The sequence below is a fragment of the Triturus cristatus genome, chromosome 7, assembly GCF_964204655.1.
Source record: "Triturus cristatus chromosome 7, aTriCri1.1, whole genome shotgun sequence".
NCBI lineage: Eukaryota > Metazoa > Chordata > Amphibia > Caudata > Salamandridae > Triturus > Triturus cristatus.
Window position 1 is genome coordinate 853,233,812 of NC_140590.1, and position 19,049 is coordinate 853,252,860.

The 19,049-nt window shown below is 43.6% G+C and overlaps 1 protein-coding gene and 1 long non-coding RNA gene across 6 annotated transcripts in view; one reads left to right on the plus strand and one right to left on the minus strand.

Annotated features, from left to right (window-relative positions):
- Window positions 1-19,049, plus strand: part of ARAP3 (ArfGAP with RhoGAP domain, ankyrin repeat and PH domain 3) — a 530,251-nt gene that overhangs the window by 321,768 nt on the left and 189,434 nt on the right. For all 5 annotated transcript variants that reach the window (XM_085617771.1, XM_085617775.1, XM_085617774.1 and 2 more), the window contains exon 16: window positions 18,792-18,945. In XM_085617771.1, coding sequence (XP_085473897.1) covers window positions 18,792-18,945 — 154 coding nt within the window. The remainder of the gene's footprint in view (window positions 1-18,791; window positions 18,946-19,049) is intronic.
- Window positions 1-19,049, minus strand: part of LOC146810702 (uncharacterized) — a 199,915-nt gene that overhangs the window by 168,546 nt on the left and 12,320 nt on the right. The window lies entirely within an intron of this gene.

The window sequence follows — 19,049 nt, forward strand, 5'->3', positions numbered from 1 at the left end:
GCTCAAAAGCACCCTGCACCCAGCTGCTCGAGTGCCCCTGGCAGTGCAACTTCTACTCTAATCTACTTCCCCATTTGTCCTGAGCAAGTGACCAGGAGCCCAGCTCCCACAGCCGCATGGCCTGCTAGCCAGCAGCCATCAACCAAAGGCCCCCTGCCTCCCATAGGATAACATTGGGCCTAACTCACTCTGCACCCGGCTGCCCCTGTGCTGCTCAGGGTGTAACAACTGTACTTACCTGACCCTGGGAGACCCCTGAGTCTATGCCCAGAACCTTAACTCTGCCAGTCGACTACTTGCCCAAAAGCTGATAACTCACTTTTCTTCCAATAGGGTAACATTGACTGGTTTCACTTGGAAATTCTGTGTCGAGTTTTGAAACTTTAAAATATTCATCTAAAATCAGCCAAACTACGAAATCGAATTTACTCACCTGTTATCAGGAGATATCCCAGTGCTGGATCTTGGTGCCAGCACTGACCCTGAAAAGTAATTACAACCGTACTTCCCTTTAACTTGATTTTCCTCCATAGGATAACATTGCCTGGTTTTCACCAGAAATTCTTCTGTCGATTTTGCAAACTTACAAATATTTGTTAAAAATCGCCTGTATAACAAAATCACATTCTTTCAACTGTTTACAGGAGATGCCCCAGTGCTGGATCCAGGATCCAACACTGAGTTAGAAAAAGTAACAGTAACCCCACTTACCTGCTAAGTGAATTTCCTCCCATAGGATAACATTGGTGATTCTATGTGAAAGTGTCAGTTTAAAATACAATAATATTCCTTAAAAATCACAACTGTAACCAAAACGTTTTTACTTAACTGTTTACAGGATATGTCCCAGGACTGACTCTAGGATCCAGTCCTGTGATAAGAAAAGTAATCCAAAAAGTAATCAATTGCATTTAACTAGAAATTCCCATTGAGCTCAATGTTATATTGTGTTTGAAATTGTGTTATCTATTGCAACAACTGTAACTATTGCATTCAAAAGTCTATTGCCTATTAAAAAGTATTTATCTAAAGCATCTCATTCTGAGAAAGTATATTTTGATACCTATTGTTGGTTCTAAAAAAAACAACTATATATTTTTATGCAAACCATTGGCCTAGAGTTCATTTCTTGAGTGTCTGAGAACATTTGCTGACTGAGTGTGTACAACAAATGCTTTACACTGTCCTCTGATACTGCCTTACTGCTCAACCAAGCTACCACTTTAGAGAGTAAGGTTATATCTAACTTTAGCCTCTGCCAAACCTCTGGGGACTGTGGACTCTGTGCACACTGTACCTATTTGGGAACAGTATATACAGAGCCACTTTCTTACAGTGACCACCTCTGCCCAGAAAAGGCTTTGTTTCTGGGCTCGGGGAGCAAAGGCTCCCACCCTAGGGGTCCAGAAACATGTCTCGTGGTGACAGGCTGATGTTTACCAGCCAGGCAACCCACCAGAGGCTGGTCGGGTTTTATGGGGCATCTATAAGATGCCCTCTGCGTGCACTGTATAATAAATCATACACTGGCACCAGTGTGGGTATATTATGCTGAGAAGTTTGCTTCCAAACTTCCCAAAATTCAGTAAAGTCATTATTGTGCATTATTGTTTTACTTTGTATACTGTATATTGATTTTACAAGTATCATTATCTATTGTATACTGTTTTTGGATGTACTTTTATTGCCATCGTGATTGTGCCTAATAAAGATTTTGAATCAAATCAAATTGAATATCCCAGGTTGTAGACTGGATCCGTAGACATCTAACAAAGCTTTCCCATGCTGGAACAGGAGACTGGCTCTATCTCAACATTGTAAGTGGAGTTGTGGTGACAACACTGTATCCATATAGCTCTCTTGTTGTCGCCCTACTGTTAGTTCTGTTTATTTCCGCCACTTTTAACACTGGCCCGGAAATTCTGATCTTCGGTCTAAGCCAATTTCATTGCCCTCCATATTGTTGTCTTCTACCCTTAGTGTGCTAGGGATGTGTCCCTTCCAAATAATCAGTGTTTAAGCCTTATCACAAGTGTGATGGCCAGATGTCAAATGCAGACCCCTAAGACGACTGTCTGTAGTGCCTTAGTTCAAGAAACGATTCCATATCTTGTGATCTATGCCTGCGAATGAAACCCAAGACGATCAAACAAATTCTGTATGGCCCTAGCGTATTTTCTTAGTCGTTTACAGTCCAGATATAGGCCCAGATCTAGGTTGCTTATTGCTCCTTCTCATCATGAAAGTCCTCCAGGGACAAGTGAAAGAAGCACACAAAAAAAAGAATATACATGGTGGTTCCCCAAAAAGGCTATTGAGGTCGACAAGTAAGGTGCCACCACGCACTTGGCCTCTGGCCCCTTCTTCAACAGACCAAGAAATGGTGGAAATTGTTCTCCCTAAAGGCCCTCCCGAACTGTGCCGACACCAGATCCAATAGCACTCCCTCCGCCGATGCCTGTGACAGCACTGATAATGGGCTAGTCTGAGTGTTCCCATGAGCTTACCCAAGGACATCCAAAGAATGATATAAATGTTCAAGCAGGCTAAAGTTCCCTCTGGAGCACCGTTAGGCCATACAGGGCTCCCTTCGGAGGCATGCCAGTGGGTCATCCTTTGATACCAAACATCCTTTTGGCTCCAATGGCACTTCCCCTTGTGCCACATGACATTGTTTCGTCCCCAGGGCCTTTGCCAGTTCCTCCGGCCTTGGCGCTGATATTGGCAACAACAGTGCCTCTTCCTCCACCACAACCATCCCAGTCGAATATATGTTATTACACCGCATGCTTTAGATCGCATGCCATTACAACGCAGATGTTACAACGACCGTGTTGTTACAATGAGAACCATTACATCACAAGTCGTTTCAACGACTTGCTGTTGGGGCACGCTGGACTTAGAAATAGTATAATTTACTTTTCCTACTCCAGTTTGTGCAACAGCGGGGAAGATGTTGGATTGTAAATCCAACACCTTCTGCCCTCTACAGCAAGTCGTTGTAATGACATGCGATGTAATGGTTTGCGTTGTAACAACGCAGTCGTAACAACCGCGTTGTAATGGCATGTGATCTAAAGCATGCGTTGTAAACGCTGTTTACCATCCCAGTCTCCTTTTAAAGTTCCTCTGGCCCAGTCAAAACACTGTAGTCCAGAAAGAAGGCTCAATGCTGGCTTAAGGTGGAGGAATGCAGGAAGGGTCATTCTGGAGCCCGCAAGCGCTTTTGGGACAATAGCTTGTGGAGAGGCATCATAACATTAAGCCCTTGCCTCCTCTCCCTACATCTAAGACAGAAGATTACTAGCCCTACATCACCAAATATAGATATATTATTGAATGCTGTCCTTAAAAAGTCAGCAGAGAGGCCTGAGTTGCATGGAGGAGACATGGACAAACCCAAGCACTGCTCCAGCAATGAGCCACTTGATGTCTAAGTGCTACAGACCAATATCTGGGCATTCAATCTTTCTTTCCCTACATCCTTTGCCAAGGAGTCTTGTTGTCCAACCATCCACCACCACCAAGTTTAATCCTGGCTCTTTTCCTAATCATTCTCCAGCCAGGAAGTCCAAGAAATTAGAAGCCTGACATTGTGCATTCTCAACACTGCTTGTCTCCTCATCAACTATTCACATGCCTGTTGGAGAATAGCCACAGTCATGACTTGTTGCACACTAAAGACTTTTCTAGAAATGTCCAAGCCATGCTTATGGAAATCCCATTTGATTGCGAATGTCTATTTGTGAACAAATTGGATGTTGCATTAGAATGCTTTCAAGTTGGAAGAGGTCCAGCCAGGCATCTTTTGTCAGTTTTGAACGTTCAAAGGTTTCTTTAAATTAACTCTCCAGTACCCACACAGATATACAAAGACAAGAAATAGCAGTCTCAGAAATTCAGTGCGGGATTAAGACATGAAGCTTCCCACATCTCATGTCATACAAAGAGATGCGACAACAACCAGGTTGTGATAACCATTGTACAACGGTCCAAAATGTGCAAGTGTTGCAATGTTCTCAGACATGAGTCCCTGCTGTCATGTCTGCATTCTCAATCACACCATGCGACATTCATTAATGCAGGACATGTAGTCACAAACGTTCAGTCATTTGGAAGCAAGGGTGTGGAACCACTCAAAGTCCTTCAAAAAGGTTTTCTCCCTTCATACCAAAGTTTACACAGTCAAGGCACAGACTAAACAAAAACAGAACATTTAACCAGTAGATTTTCTTAACTCAAGCTGCTCTTGACCATGCACCAGCACAACCTGTCATTACAACTTCACTCACACACTATGTCCCCAGATATCATCTCACATTTCGTAACTATGCAGGTGACACACACACACACACACACACACAAAACTCTTACACTTCCTCCATCCTTCAGAAGCAACACACAACCCAGAAGAACAACACACTCCCCCACAGACTCACTCACAAAGAAAAGTGCAGCCCATCGCTCCAACATGCCCAACACCCAGTCACACTAACTAACCAAAGGCATGTCGAATAGGGTCTCCAACCTTTTCTGTATTGAGAGCTACTCATGTTTAATTAAACATATTTACAGCTACTAATATTATTAATGCTGTATATTTTCATTTTTTTTTAAAGTATCATACTTCAACCTAGCAAAAACCTTCTGATTAAATAAGCTGGACTGCACACAAGTGAGCTAATCAGAGGTAGCTGGAGAGCAACAATAGCTCACGAGCTACTGGTTGGAGATCCTGACGCAACATGACCAAGTCCGAGCCCGAAGAAAGTGCTTAATCTGCACCCACGACCATGCACTCTGGAAACTGCACCAGAAATGGTTGGGATGTTTTCTGGACACAATATGACAGCCACCAGTGATGACAGATGTATACTGACAGATAATTGTCACAATACAACAGTTAGACACTAAAGCAGTCCAGCAATCAATCATTGATTCCAGACCATGTCAGCAGGTGAAGAAGTACTCATCTACAACACACTAGAGCTACATGAAGCACTACCATTCAAACAATACTGGCCAATTTCAATATATCCTAACTAAATAAAACACACCACAATGCAATCACAGACTTACTCTGCCTCCTGTACCACACACATGTCAAATTGCCTCATTTGTACAGGATGTTGACTAGTCCCAGAGCACACACAGATAAAAGTTGTGGCTGTCACCCACAATTACAAAGAATACTACAATTCCCCATGCAACCTCTCACAACCTGCTACATCTCTTCTCCCACATTGCACCCATGGGATACTCATTGTGAGTAAGTGCCCTCTTTCTGCATGGTTGCCCTCACTTTTTCCTGAATTGCTGATGTGCTTTGACTGAATGTGCCCTGGGCTCCTGCCAATCAGGTGCCCAGGGCCTAAGTTCTTTCCCTAAAACCTGCATTAAAAACAAAACCCAATTGGCATCTCTGGCCACAGGTCAGCCCCTGGTAAATGGTACCACAGGTACCCGGGGCACTGTGACAGGGAAGACCTCTAAGGGCTTCAGAACCTATTGTGCCACCCTTAGAGGCCCTTTACCATTACACTCACACACTGCCTTTGCAGGCTGCATGTTTTGGTGCAGAACAAAGTGAAGAGTCGACATGGCACACATCTCTGTGTGCCATGCTTACAACCCACTGCCCTGGCATAGATCAGTCACCCCTCTATCTGGGTATACTATACCAGTGGTGAGGGTACAGGTGCATAAGCCCTGTACCCCTACAGTGTCTAAGTCAATTCTTAGACATTGTAATGCAGTGCTGCCATGAAGAGTATATGTTGCTGGGAGTTTGTCAGTACGATCTCCACAGCACCAGAATGGCTACACTGAAAACTGAGAAGTTTGGTATCAAATTTCTCAGCACAATAAACCCACACTGATGCCAGTGTGGGATTTCATGAAAAATGCACACAGAGGGCATCTTAGAGATGCCCCTGAAAAACGACTTACTACTAGTGTCCAGGCTGAGTGGCTGTTTCAGGCTGCCACCACCAGACATGTTTCTGGCCCCCTGCGTCGAGAGCCTGATGCTCTCGGGTCCTGAAAAAATGCACATCCTGGGACGAGGTGCCAAGCCTCCCCAGGATGGGCAGGGTTCACAAAGGTTTAGCTTCAAAGGCTTGCCGCCTTTGTGAGATTCCTCAGGCCACTTTCAGCAACTGGTCCCCACTGGTTCTGACCCCCACTTTAGGCAGGAGTACCGGTGGGAAAAACAAGTGAGGAAGAGAGGTGTGCCAACTCCACCCCTCAGGTGGGGGAGGCGAGGTGAAGCACAACTCTCAATCCCCACCATCTTGCAGATGGGGGACTCAACCAACCAGGGAAAGGCTTATGTTCCCATCCCACGGGAGGGTGGCATAATAGGGGTTGAACCTACCCCAGGGAAGGGACCCATTGGTTACAACCTTTTTACCCCCTGTAACGCCCCTAAATCTAGTATTCAGGGGCACCCCTGAACCTTGCTTCCTCAGACAAGAACCTGCAATAAGTAAAAAAGAAGAAGGACCAAACAGCCGTGCCGAAGCTAACAAGAGGAGAATGCCCACTGACTCGGCCCCAGCCCTACCGGCCTGTCCCCAACTCAAACCTGTTCCAGCAAAATCCCGGTGTGTCCTGCAGCCAGCAACCTCAATAAACCCAGAAGACCTGCCTGCCTTCAATCCCAACGACTATGTCTCCTGTGAACACTGGATTTGTAAAAAAACAGACTCCAGCTCCACATTGATCCGCAACTTTGCACCACTCTGCACCTGACGCCCGAGTTTGAGTGGCCCAACCCAAAAGGAGGTCTCCCGGGCAATCCTGACCCAAGATTCGGCAACCCCTGACCTGCCTTAAGCCTCCAGCCGACGCCTGCAGCCTCAAACCGGAAGGTTCCCCCAACCGCGACCAGGAGCTAGTAAGAAGATCCGACCCTAAAAGGCACCCCTGCACCCTACACCCCACGGCATTTGGTGGTCCAACCAACGGCGCAAAACCAACCCCCAAGATTCTAACTTACCTCTCCAAGTGGTGGTCACACCCAGAAGATCCCGAGCCTGCATTTCTTCTACAAACCGGAGACTCCCTATTGAAAGCTACAGAGCTTCCGACGCCAAAACAGCACTCTGCACTCGGCCGCCCCAGTGCTGCTGAGGGTGCATCTTTTGTGCTTGCCTAAACCCCCATTTGCACTGAGCTTAAGTCCAGGAGCTTTGCTCCCAAGACCCAGTGGCCTGCTCATCAGCAGCCACGAACCAGAGGCCCTCTACACCCCATTAGATAACATTGGGTCTCAGCACTTTGCACCCGGACACCCAAGTGCTGCTGAGTGTGTAACAAGAGTGCATCCTTGACCCTGGGGGACTCCTGAGCCTTCCATACCAACTCTCACAACAAAGTACTTACCTTTGAACCGATAACACTATTTTCCTCCATAGGCTAACATTGACTGTTTTTCTATGAAACGTATCCAAGTGTGGAGTTGGAAAATCTAACAAATCATTTGAATCTGTAACTAAATAACCAAAACTATTATACTTGCCTGTGTACAGGAGATGTCCCAGTGCAGTATCCAGGCATACTGCACTGTGTAAGAAAAGTAATCTGAATAGTAACTTACATGATATTCTACTAAAAATCCTATACAAAGTATATGTACTGCATTCTGAAAAGCATTGCATTATCAGTAACACTACTGTATTCAAATCAAAGTACATTTACACTTGCAATCCAAACTGTATTACAACTGTATAGTTACTGCAAAGTATTTATCACTTACCTGTGCCAGGCTTGCTTGGTTCTAGAAAATAAAATAACTAAAAGAATATTTTTATACAAAAACAATTGCTCTGAAGTTCAGTCTTTGAGTGTGTGAATTCATTTGCTGACTGAGTGTGTACAACAAATGCTTAACACTGTCTTCTGATGACACTACCACAGTTAGAGTGTGAGGTGCTATTTACTTTACCTCTGGCTACCTTTTGGGTTCCACTGGACTCTGTGCACACTATACCTCACTTTGGTATAGTATATACAGCGCCAGCTTCCTACACTCATGCATGCAAGTTCTCATACAGGGTGCTACTTTTCCCCAATTTGGCACACCATGGCATACTCTGCCTTGCAAATTCTCATGACAGGGTACTAGACTTCCCCACCTTTGCATACAAAAGGGTACTCCCCGCATACAACCTTTAGCGACTGGGTACTCCTTCCCCCATTCGCACTAGCACACACGCAAGTGTACTATTCTTTTATTGCTTGCAACATGGCACTACTGTTCCCCACATCTGCAGCTCTTGGATACGCACCCCGGTACGTATCTTCATAACTCGCAGATGGGTACTACATATATTCTCCAGACTGCTAACTAGATTCCATAAAGAGTTGAAAGCAATTGCTCCCACAATACTTCTAAAACAACCTACAGATGGTAAATTTACATTTCTTGCAGTACTAAGCATTCAGCAGACCACTATCATTAACATAAACTGCAACTGCCAAAAACAGAAGTAAACTTACAAGAAAAATTACCACCTCGTTGCATGCATTACCAATAATATTTATGTGGCGCATGTCAATACGTAAGAATCACCAACCAAACTGCTTCCCAACCTAATAAACCTCAAGGTTAGTGGGAAAAAAGGTACACTACTTAACAGAAGTACATAGAGTAATATGAACTCTATCAATGACAAATAACCCACTGATTAATTAACTGAACACTATATATATATATTACCTACTGGCGGTCGCCAGTAGGTAGTTATAGTTAGGACCCCTTTTCCATAGGAAATCCGCAACATTCTATTTTGAATAACTTTGGCGCCGGTCGATGAATCCTCGCGAATTTCTCAAAATAGGTGGGGCGCTACGCTCCGCTCCTACCCTGAAAGTCTCGGGGGGATTCGTCAAGCGGGGGCTGAGATAAAAGGGGGGTCCCAAAACGCGTTTTTCCCATGCATTTTTCCATAGGACCTTTAGAACGAGCTACAGCCCGAACGGCTGAACAGAATTACTAGAAATTTGGCAGAGAGGTAGTCCCTATGTCAAGGAAGTGCCTTTTGTAGGTTTGGTGTAAATCTGTTCAGTAGATTCTGAGAAAATAGCCTTTAAATCAATATATATATCTGAGCCCGCTTACGGTACGCTTACCGTACGCTTACCGTACGCGTACGGTGGCGTGCGCGAGCGCGATTCTGATTGGCTGTTAGATCTTAGTAAACATTCGAATCGGCCGAAACCAGGAAGCGGCGGCCGCCATTTTGTGTGTTTCACTCAGAAAAAAAAGAGTGAAAACAAGAAAAGGGGGCAATGAGGAGAGTTACAGACCCCCTTACATTTGTGAGGGGGTCAAAGAAGGACTGTAAAGTACAAAGAAAACATTTATTGATTTTAAAAAAAATCACGGGGTACGCGTACGGTAAGCTTACGGTAAGCGTACGGAAGCAAAAAATAAATTAAAAAAGAAATGAAATGCAGATTTAAGAGTTTAGATATTAGGGAGCTCTAAAAAGAGCTGTTGTGTTTATGAAGTCATTTTGTTAGTGGTACCTACAAGTAAGTACCGATGCAGAGTCTAAGGTTCAAGAGGAAGACTCTGTTCCCTTCATCATTGAAGTGCACACCATCTCCTCTATAAATGTCTTGCATGTCGTAACGCAAGTTGTTGTGGTAAATGGCACCCATACCATAGTCACGGAGGAAAGCAGAAACAGATTTGTTGACGTGCTTTCTTGCTTTGTCAATCTGCGGACAGAAATGATTGGACCAGTTCCATTTTTGCCTTTGGCATATGTTGGAAAACACAAAGGCAGTTTTAGGGAAAAGTGAAAACAGTTGTGCAAAGGTGTCCTTCATAAGCATTTCCAGACCTACCCCAGTCAAAGTGCCTAGGTCATTGCCACCACAGTGCACTATTATGAGGTCAGGGTGTTGGATTTGCATGAAGGATTTCACCAATGGCATCAATTGGTGCCACTTTAACCCTCTCTGACCAATCCATTTAATGTCTACATTTGGCAAAGCAAGGTCTCTCACCATATCTGTTTTCTCTGCAAACTTTTCACTCCAGAAGACATAGCTGTGCCCTACAATCCACACTGTGAACATCTTCAAAGGAGAACTGGATGCACTCAGGAGGTGTCTTTCAGTAGAATGGCAATATGAAAAGAAAGACAGTTTGGAAATGGAGGCATACATATTTTTTTCAAAACAAAAAGAACTGATTGGCTGTTTCATACCATTCTAGAATAAAAACTAGGCTGTATGTGTAAATTAATAGAAGCATGTTTTGTATTGGTACAAAAAAATGTGTTACCAAAGAACAGTACTATGGATTTGCTGTTAGGTTTGAAAAGTCAAGCACTCTTGCTCTGTGGAATTGAAACATTGTGTGGCGAACTTCTGACCTAACTCCACACAGCAGTGTTCCATGAGCTGTTGCTATGGTAGCAGGCAGAAGTCAAGTTGGGGGAAGGGTACTAGGCAGAAGTCAAGTTGGGGGAAGGGTACTTTTGGAAAAGGGTTGGTTTTCAACCAATAGAAATGTGTGATTACATTTGAAAAAAAGGGGGAAGCACTGAGATTTGAAACTTACATGTATATGTGTGGAAAAATAGAGGGAAAGTTTGCCATTATCTGGTTCTGCTGAGAGGAGAGAGGTGAACAGAACAGAGATCCTGGCTCTGATAATCTGCTGTTTGAGTGCCACATTTCTTTCACAACTAACTAATTTTAAAGGTGAGGTTAGAGTTTGAGACGAGATGTATATGGTAAATTAAGAAATGAATAATAGAAATGGAAATTCTTTTTGTTGAAGTTGCGTTTATCATTTTCTGTTTTGGGAGAAATTTAAATGTGAGGAACATGTAAAATAATATGGACTATGTTTTCACGATAAATTAAGGTGTACTGGAAAAAAAAAGAATAGTTTAAGGGTTTGAGGTTGGACTCAGTAATGCAAATACATTCAGCATCACTAAGGCTGGTTGCCCTTGCTGGAATGTAGGCAGCCACCCAGGTTACACATGGTGGTGGTCTGAAAAAGCAGTTTGGACATGTGCATTTAAAAAAATCAAAAAAGTGGTTTCATAATGTGTCAGTCTGTAAAAGTGATTTTCACTTGCCAAAAAAAAAGAGCAGTAAGTGTGCTTTCAAATTGGCAAAGAAATTTCGTTTTGGGACTAATGTGAAAACATGACTCTGTGTGGAAATAGGAATTACAGGCAGAGATTTATTGCGTTTTTTTCTGGTGATTTCACAGTTGCATTAGTAGGAAAAAGGGGGAGCGATTTTTTGGGAGAAGAAGCAGACTCTTAGCACACACCCATCTGCTTGCCATGTATAATCATGCACAGTATTTACAAGCGAGTGGGGTTTTCAGGTTTCAGTCTGTAATGCAAATACATTCAGCATCACTAAGGCTGGTTGCCCTTGCTGGAATGTAGGCAGCCACCCAGGTTACACATGGTGGTGGTCTGAAAAAGCAGTTTGGACATGTGCATTTAAAAAAAAAAAAAAAGTGGTTTCATAATGTGTCAGTCTGTAAAAGTGATTTTCACTTGCCAAAAAAAAAGAGCAATAAGTGTGCTTTCAAATTGGCAAAGAAATTTCGTTTTGGGACTAATGTGAAAACATGACTCTGTGTGGAAATAGGAATTACAGGCAGAGATTTATTGTGTTTTTTTCTGGTGATTTCACAGTTGCATTAGTAGGAAAAAGGGGGAGCGATTTTTGGGGGAAGAAGCAGACTCTTAGCACACACCCATCTGCTTGCCATGTATAATCATGCACAGTATTTACAAGCGAGTGGGGTTTTCAGGTTTCAGTCTGTAATGCAAATACATTCAGCATCACTAAGGCAATATATTCTGAAAACAGCAAAAATAAGGCAAAAATATTTTTTGAAAAATATGTAAATATGTGTACTGTATTATAAAATGTTTTTAAAATATTAATACTTTTTTTTCTTTTTTTTCAGATTGATATAGAAAAATTTCGAAAACTAGAACCATTTTTAAAGCTATTTTTTTAAAAAACAAATGAATAAATATTTTTTTGAGTGGATATGGTAAGTCAATAATAATAATTGTAGTCTCTCAAGGACCTTGTAATGTGATAATTGATTTTTAGTGTTTTTAAAAAAAAAAAAAAAAAAAAGTACGCGCACCGTACGCGTACGGTAAAAAAAAAAAAAAAAGTTTTTAAAAACATATGTAAAAAAAAGATGAAAGATAAGGTTGGCTCTTAAAAGAACCGTTGTGTTCATGCAGGGACAGAGGAAAGAAAGAATGGGAAAATTATTCAAAGCGACAAATGTGCTGATCTATTTTGTTGTTCACTAGGGAAACACTGGTCTCCCTATGGCAAATTAGATCTTGACAAAAGGCGCATCGAATATCAACCCTTCGAAATCGAGGGTTCATTTCCAGAGGGCCAGCAAAAGGAGATGCTCCCCCCACAGATGAAGGGCTCACCTGACCTGCAGAAGAAGGAGTCAGCCCTGCAGATGATGGTCCAGGCTGAGCTGCTGTGGATGTGCTTGGTTGACTTTCTGAAGAGTTACCTCCAAAAAGTCGAGCATGTGTCCTTCTGTGTACATCCTTGAGGTGTCTCTTCATGGTATGATTCCCAAAGGAATACTTCTTGTCAGGATTACCTCTTGAAAGTACACGCTTACACAGCTTACAAGTTACTAAAGGTGCATTTACCTTTTGCTGGCCTTCAGGAAAAGTAAAATAATCCCATACATAAGAGGGCTTTTGTTTCCTCGCTCTCTGCCTCAAGGTAGTGCTGCTAGTGCTAGCCTCACTCTCAGAAGAGCTCTGCTGTTCTGCCATCGTATCACAAAGACAACCCAGCTCCTTCTCCTAAGGGATGACAAGCAGAAATGAGGGGAATGGGTGTGGTGTAGGAGAGTTCTAGAACTGAAAGTAGTTTCAACCAATCAAAAGTTTCATGATCACATGACCTACCGTACGCTTACGGTACGCTTACGGCAAAAGTGCGCATGCGCGTAAAAAAGACACGCGCTTGCGCACATGCGCATAACAGTCACTACCCGACACTTCCGCGTAACGTGCGCGTGTAGCGTACACGCATACGCGTCCCACGCGGAGTACGCGCGGCTACGCAAATTGCGTAACTATACGCAAACAGCGTAGATAAATTACGGGCATTGCGTAAACCGTACGCTTACCGTAAGCTTACGGTACGCGTACTAAAAAAATAATTAAAAAAAAAAAAAAATGTACTGCAAATAAATTTTACATGTTTATTTTAAAAAATATATTAAAAAAAAACATATTAAAGAATTTTAAAAATGTAACCATAGTCTTTATAAAAGGTAAGAAAATTAAAATAAAAATATGTTAAAAAAAATAGAAGAAAAAAAAAACAATTAGCATTTAAAAAACCTTGCAAATTCACTGAAAAAACCATGGGTTTCACACACGTTATAGTTAGGAATTAGCATTTAAAAAACCTTAGAAATTCAGTGAAAAAACCATAGGTTTCACACACGTTATAGTTAGGAATTAGCATTTAAAAAACCTTAGAAATTCAGTGAAAAAACCATAGGTTTCACACATGTTATAGTTAGCTGGACATTTTACTCGTAAAAAACCAATGAAATTCCCCCGTTATAGTTAGTTCAGCTAACTATAACTCGCGCGCCCGCAATGCACTGCTGATGACGTCACATATTACATCACTCATGACATGGTCAGTGACATCACTCATGTTTTTTCACTGAATATATATATATATATATATTTCTTTTTATTGTTGTTATGTGTATCAAATACAGCTGGTCACAATCAGTTATTCGTTTACATAATATACAAAGTGAACACTATATTTTAACAGTGCAATTGATCAAATGCCAAGCAGGGGATAATTCAACTTCAGATGACTTCATGACACAGTATACCCTCAAACCGCATGGTCTAATTTCTATGTCTAGTGTCCGTGGAGTTAGCCCTACTTCACTTTTAAATTAACCAGGAGGCGGTAGTCTTAAATTAACCAGGATAGTTTGTCATTCTTTGACAGCTCCAGAACTTTCCCAGCCCATCATCAGCTTACTACCCCCTTTAATGGTGTTGAAGTATACATAGGCAGCAATTCTACTATGCCACCACCACACTTGGAATCCAAGACTCTTGTGAGCAAGTTGTGCTGCTATGCCCCCAAATGCTGACTGACTCATGCTGGCGAGGAAAGTCCCCATTTACCTGGCACTGCAGATTATTGTCAAAAGACCTTTGTCCAGCGATGTGCAACTGTCACCATTCATTAACACCAACTGGGCACGTAGGACCCTATAAAGACATGGACTGGCATGTGCCACGGTCAGTTAAGCTGGGAAATATACTGTACTCTCATCTCATTAATGCTTCTACTTATGTGACTGTTATTGTTGAATGTATAACTGCCTGAAGGTCCATGGGTCATTCCAGAGTTTTGCTTACTGCAAAAAAGATTTCCCACTGTCTGCACAGCACTACCACCACAGTACTGTCCTTAAAAAACGGGTACTTGTCAGACCTTGCCCACCCTCCTCACTGAGCTCCTCCTACCCTGCAGATTGAGCTGCCACCACTTATTGGCAGATTATGGGGTGGGAAGCCCCAAACTAGTCCTCTAAGACCATTTGCTCACGAGAGGCCTCCTCCTCCACTTCTGGTCAGAAATGGCTTCCAACAGCCTCCCTACTCCTGATGCATTTTCACACAGTTCCGTAACAACTCATCGCCTAAATGTTGTGGTCGAAGGGCAGCAATTTCTACAAGAGCCTGGAGCCATTCAAAGTAAGAGGTAAGTTCTTAATATCATGTTAGGTCTTTGGATTACAACAGCAGCTATGTCCCGTCAGAGCTCCATTCTGCCTCCAGCTGTCCTTATCACCTAGCTTCCACTGCAGACCGCACACCAACTTGCATCCTTTGTTCTCAGCATTCCAGAGACTCTGGGGCTAACCACGTGTATTTGTGTATGAAGAGTGTTTTTAACTAAAACTAACTTGCCACTTAGAGTACTAAACAAGCATTTACAATGCAATGGTCTCGGCATTGTCAAAGTTAGAGCTATTGGCATTGCTCATGACATTATTTTTGTTTATGTTTTTAAAACATTTAAAGAAACGGCATTGTTATTTACAATGTCAATAGCTTAATCACTCTCAAATGCGAGACCTATTGCATTTGCACCCACACACAGAGCCACACACACAAAGCCACCCACACACACAAAGCCACCCACACACACAGAGCCACTCACATAGAGCAACCCACACACAAATAGAGCCACCCACAGAGCCACCTACACACACACACGCAGTAGCCCACTGACCTATTTACATTATGTGCACTTTGTGATCTGTATGGTACATGTTCTTTGCTGCAGGCACATTAACCCTATGTGCTACCTTTCCAGGAGGCAAAACTTCCACTAGACAAAACTCATATCTCTCTGTAGGAAGAACATTAAACACCAGAGTCATCTTGACATTTTTATTGTTGCCGAAAATTGCTGGAGGCCAGGAAGGAGGCAGCAAGCGCTTTTAAAACATTAATTTACTTGCAAACATCTATGAAAAACAGGCCAGCACTACAAAGCGAGAAGGTGTTGAAAAAGAAACGTCTCTTAAGAGCTACACATTACACCGTTCCACCCGCTGCAAAGCCTCAGAACAGAGATGGTTAGATGGGAAAAGTTCCTATCACTCACATAAAGCGTGTCAGGGGATAAGAACGGTGAAGGCACATCTTACTGAACAGTTTCTTGTGCGTGAAGCGGACTGTGCCGTACCAACACCACAAACACCTCCACAACACCAAACTGTTTGGGGGCGGGGTGTCTAGGATCTGCACAGGATCTTGGAAGATGAAAAACGCTCCATTTTTCATAATTACCTGGCAATAAAGCTGCACAGCAATGATGTCGAAAGAGAGGAGGATAAAGGAGAATGGATTGTAGTTACCCAAATACCACTCTGAAAAACAGTCCTGCACAGAATTCTGTCCTCAAGGGAGCGTTATAAGGGAGGGAGGGTGCAGAGGGCCTCAATAATCGTTTGATGCGTTTTGTTCTGAGAAAATTGCTTCCTTTTTACGGAACATTTCGGCAGCGCGGTCTCTGGAGTTAGAGCCTCGCACTTGGCGCCTTGGCTACGGTAGTCCCAGCGTGTTTCTTTCTACAGTACACTGCCCATTATGTTTGTGCATTTCTACTCGGAGGGTTGGACTCCCGTTTTTCAGACGTGCTTCCCCGAAGATAACCCCCCAAACAACTCCGCGAGGTGCTCCATGTGGAGACAGGTGTTAAGACCCCTCCCCACCAGACACTCATCCTCTGAGAAAGGTGTTCTAGTTCGGGGGGATGGAGGGGGTTCGTCTCCGAGAGAAGCTGCCCCAGATTGCTTCCACGCATCATGTACCAACTCCTTGGCTGCCTGTTGATTAACAGAGAAGGAGCCAGTCCTGTCAGCCCTTCGCCGGCATGGCTGTATCCACCAAAATAGTATTTACAAGCAACGGTAACAAATATTTAAATTAAAACTATAAATAAACCAGGCAAGCTAGGGGTAGAGAGGGGGTGCGACAAAGGCAATAACAAAAAGCCAAACATAACAGTACTGGAAAGGCAGCGCAGGGCACATGGGATAAATCAAACGACCACCCAGCGGCGCAATTCTTTTCAAGGGGAGGTTAGCTAAGGGCGTCCATATTTCAAACTTTAGCAGTGATCCTGGTCCGGCTGTAAATGAATTCACTGGGTCGAAGCAGGCCACCGTATATCCAATCTGCCGCCTTTAGACCCACCCTGAGACCCGACTAATGGCTGCAACAACAACGGAACAAACTTTCCAAGTCGTGCGAGGATGTGTGAGTGGGAGAGAAGGGGAAGCCTGAGCTGGGATTGGTGGAGAGGGCTGTTAGTCAGCGCTCTTGTTGGGGCTGGTTCCCAGGGGATGTGCTTTTAGGACGGAGCGAAAAATGAAAAGTGGGGACGGAGAGAGAAATATTGTAGAGCGGGGACATGCGGGAACTGGTCCGGCTTTAAATGAATTCACTGGGTCGAAGCAGGCCACCGTATATCCAAGCTGCCGCCTTTAGACCCACCCTGAGACCCGACTCATGGCTGCAACAACAACGGAGAAAACTTTCCCAGTCGTGCGAGGGTGGGTGGGAGGGAAGGGGAAGCCTGAGCGGGGATTGGTGGAGGGGGCTGTTAGTCAGCGCTCTTGTTGGGGCTGGTTCCCAGGGGCTGGGCTTTTAGGAGGGAGCGAAAAATGAAAAGTGGGGACATAGAGAGAAATATTGTAGCCGCGCGTCTTACTCAACGTCCTCACCAGAGCAACAAAACCTCGCAGGGGCCATGTGAAATGCACGCAGGAACAACATAGTTACCTTAACGCTTGTACTCACCGGACTTGGAACGCCGATCCAGCAGCAAGGAAGAGGCGACCCCACGTCCCGCTCCGACAAATGGACAAATCTTCCAATGCTAAAAAAAAAAACACGCCCACCACGTGTGAAAGGGGTGGAAAGGGGCGGGGCTTTAAAAAAGGGAAAGAAGTGAAAAAACACGCCCCCGAATCGCAAAAAGACGGGGCTTGTTTGGAGCGACAAAGCTCTTCTCCAATGGCTGACCAGCATTTAAGAGGCCAGCCAATGGAGGAGGGAAAAAAAGGGGCGGGTTAAAGCCCCACTCCTAAAACATTAAATCTCGCGAGCGAGACTGCGCAAGCACAGCCTTCGCTAGCCGAGACCTAAAAAGGCTAAAACAAGCAAAAAAGAGTAGACCTTCAAACCTTTTTAAAACTGTGATACAGCAGGTGGGATGTAATTTTAGAGAAGATATCCCTGGTCTCTTTGGGCCATATGCGTCAACACATTTTCCCATAGACACAGAATGGGCAAAACCCTTTGAAGCATCTGGTCCTTTATCTCAACTGCAATACCTTGGTCTTTGAATCGTAATACACTGACAATATGAAAAGAGGATCTTGAGGACCTGCCAAGGATGTAAGAATCTAAGAAGGGCTTTTTTTGTATCATGCCTGATAAACAATGCACATTGATTGCTACTGGATATGCTGCTTCACAGTTAATATGTAATGGTAGATGTGTGTATGTGTGAAGCCCACAGACCAGTCTGACTACCATATGCTGCAGGTTATTGCTCTGAAACATAGAGATACGCTGATAGTCGCATTGAAATATTCCAGGGAGAGGGCAAATGCTCCAACCACTCAGCCCAGGGATGTTCAGACCTGTGTTTTTTTGATCTCTTTCATGATATTCCCAGTTGCGTGTTTAATGTGGAGACACCTATCCTGTTCACCCTATGTGTTTCTATAGTCCATGTAGAGATGAGGAAGAACGTTTACAGCATGGGAGACAGAAAGAAGGGGAACATTCACAGGACAGGAGGGAGAAGGAAGAAAATGTCCATTTTAGATAGTTAAGGTGGAATATTAATTGCATGTGGGGAATAAGAAGTAAGAAGAACGATTACAGCACAGAGACTAGAGAGCTTTCACAGCATGGCGATAAAGGGGGTTCTGTCACAGAAGTAAAGCACACATATAGCATGAGACTCAAAGGGGAAATATACCTTGTATATGAGTGAAGAACGGGAACTCTAAGGCTGTAGGAAGTCAGCGGGAGCACAGTCACAGCTTAGAAAGTAACACTAAATGAGCCTTACTGCAGGAAAAGGAAAGGCAGAGCTGCATGCACCGGAGAGGTTCCCTTGACACCACACTTTTGTTAGTTGCCAATGTTATTTTCTTTTTTATGCAGAGTTCCACAGGGTCTGGTGCTGTCTGGAAAAATCCCTTTTGTTTTATGAGAGTGACAAGAGCTGTGAGCCGTCGGCAAAGATCGATGCTGCAGACATTGTGTGCTTGGCTGTGAACAGGACAGATCTACAGTCAAGTCCATCTCCTCCAGACAGGTATACCAGTTACAAATGTGCATATACATCTGGATATATCTCGAAACACAACTGTATAACCATCTGTAAAAGTTTACTTCATCACTCATCTGTATAACCTTCAC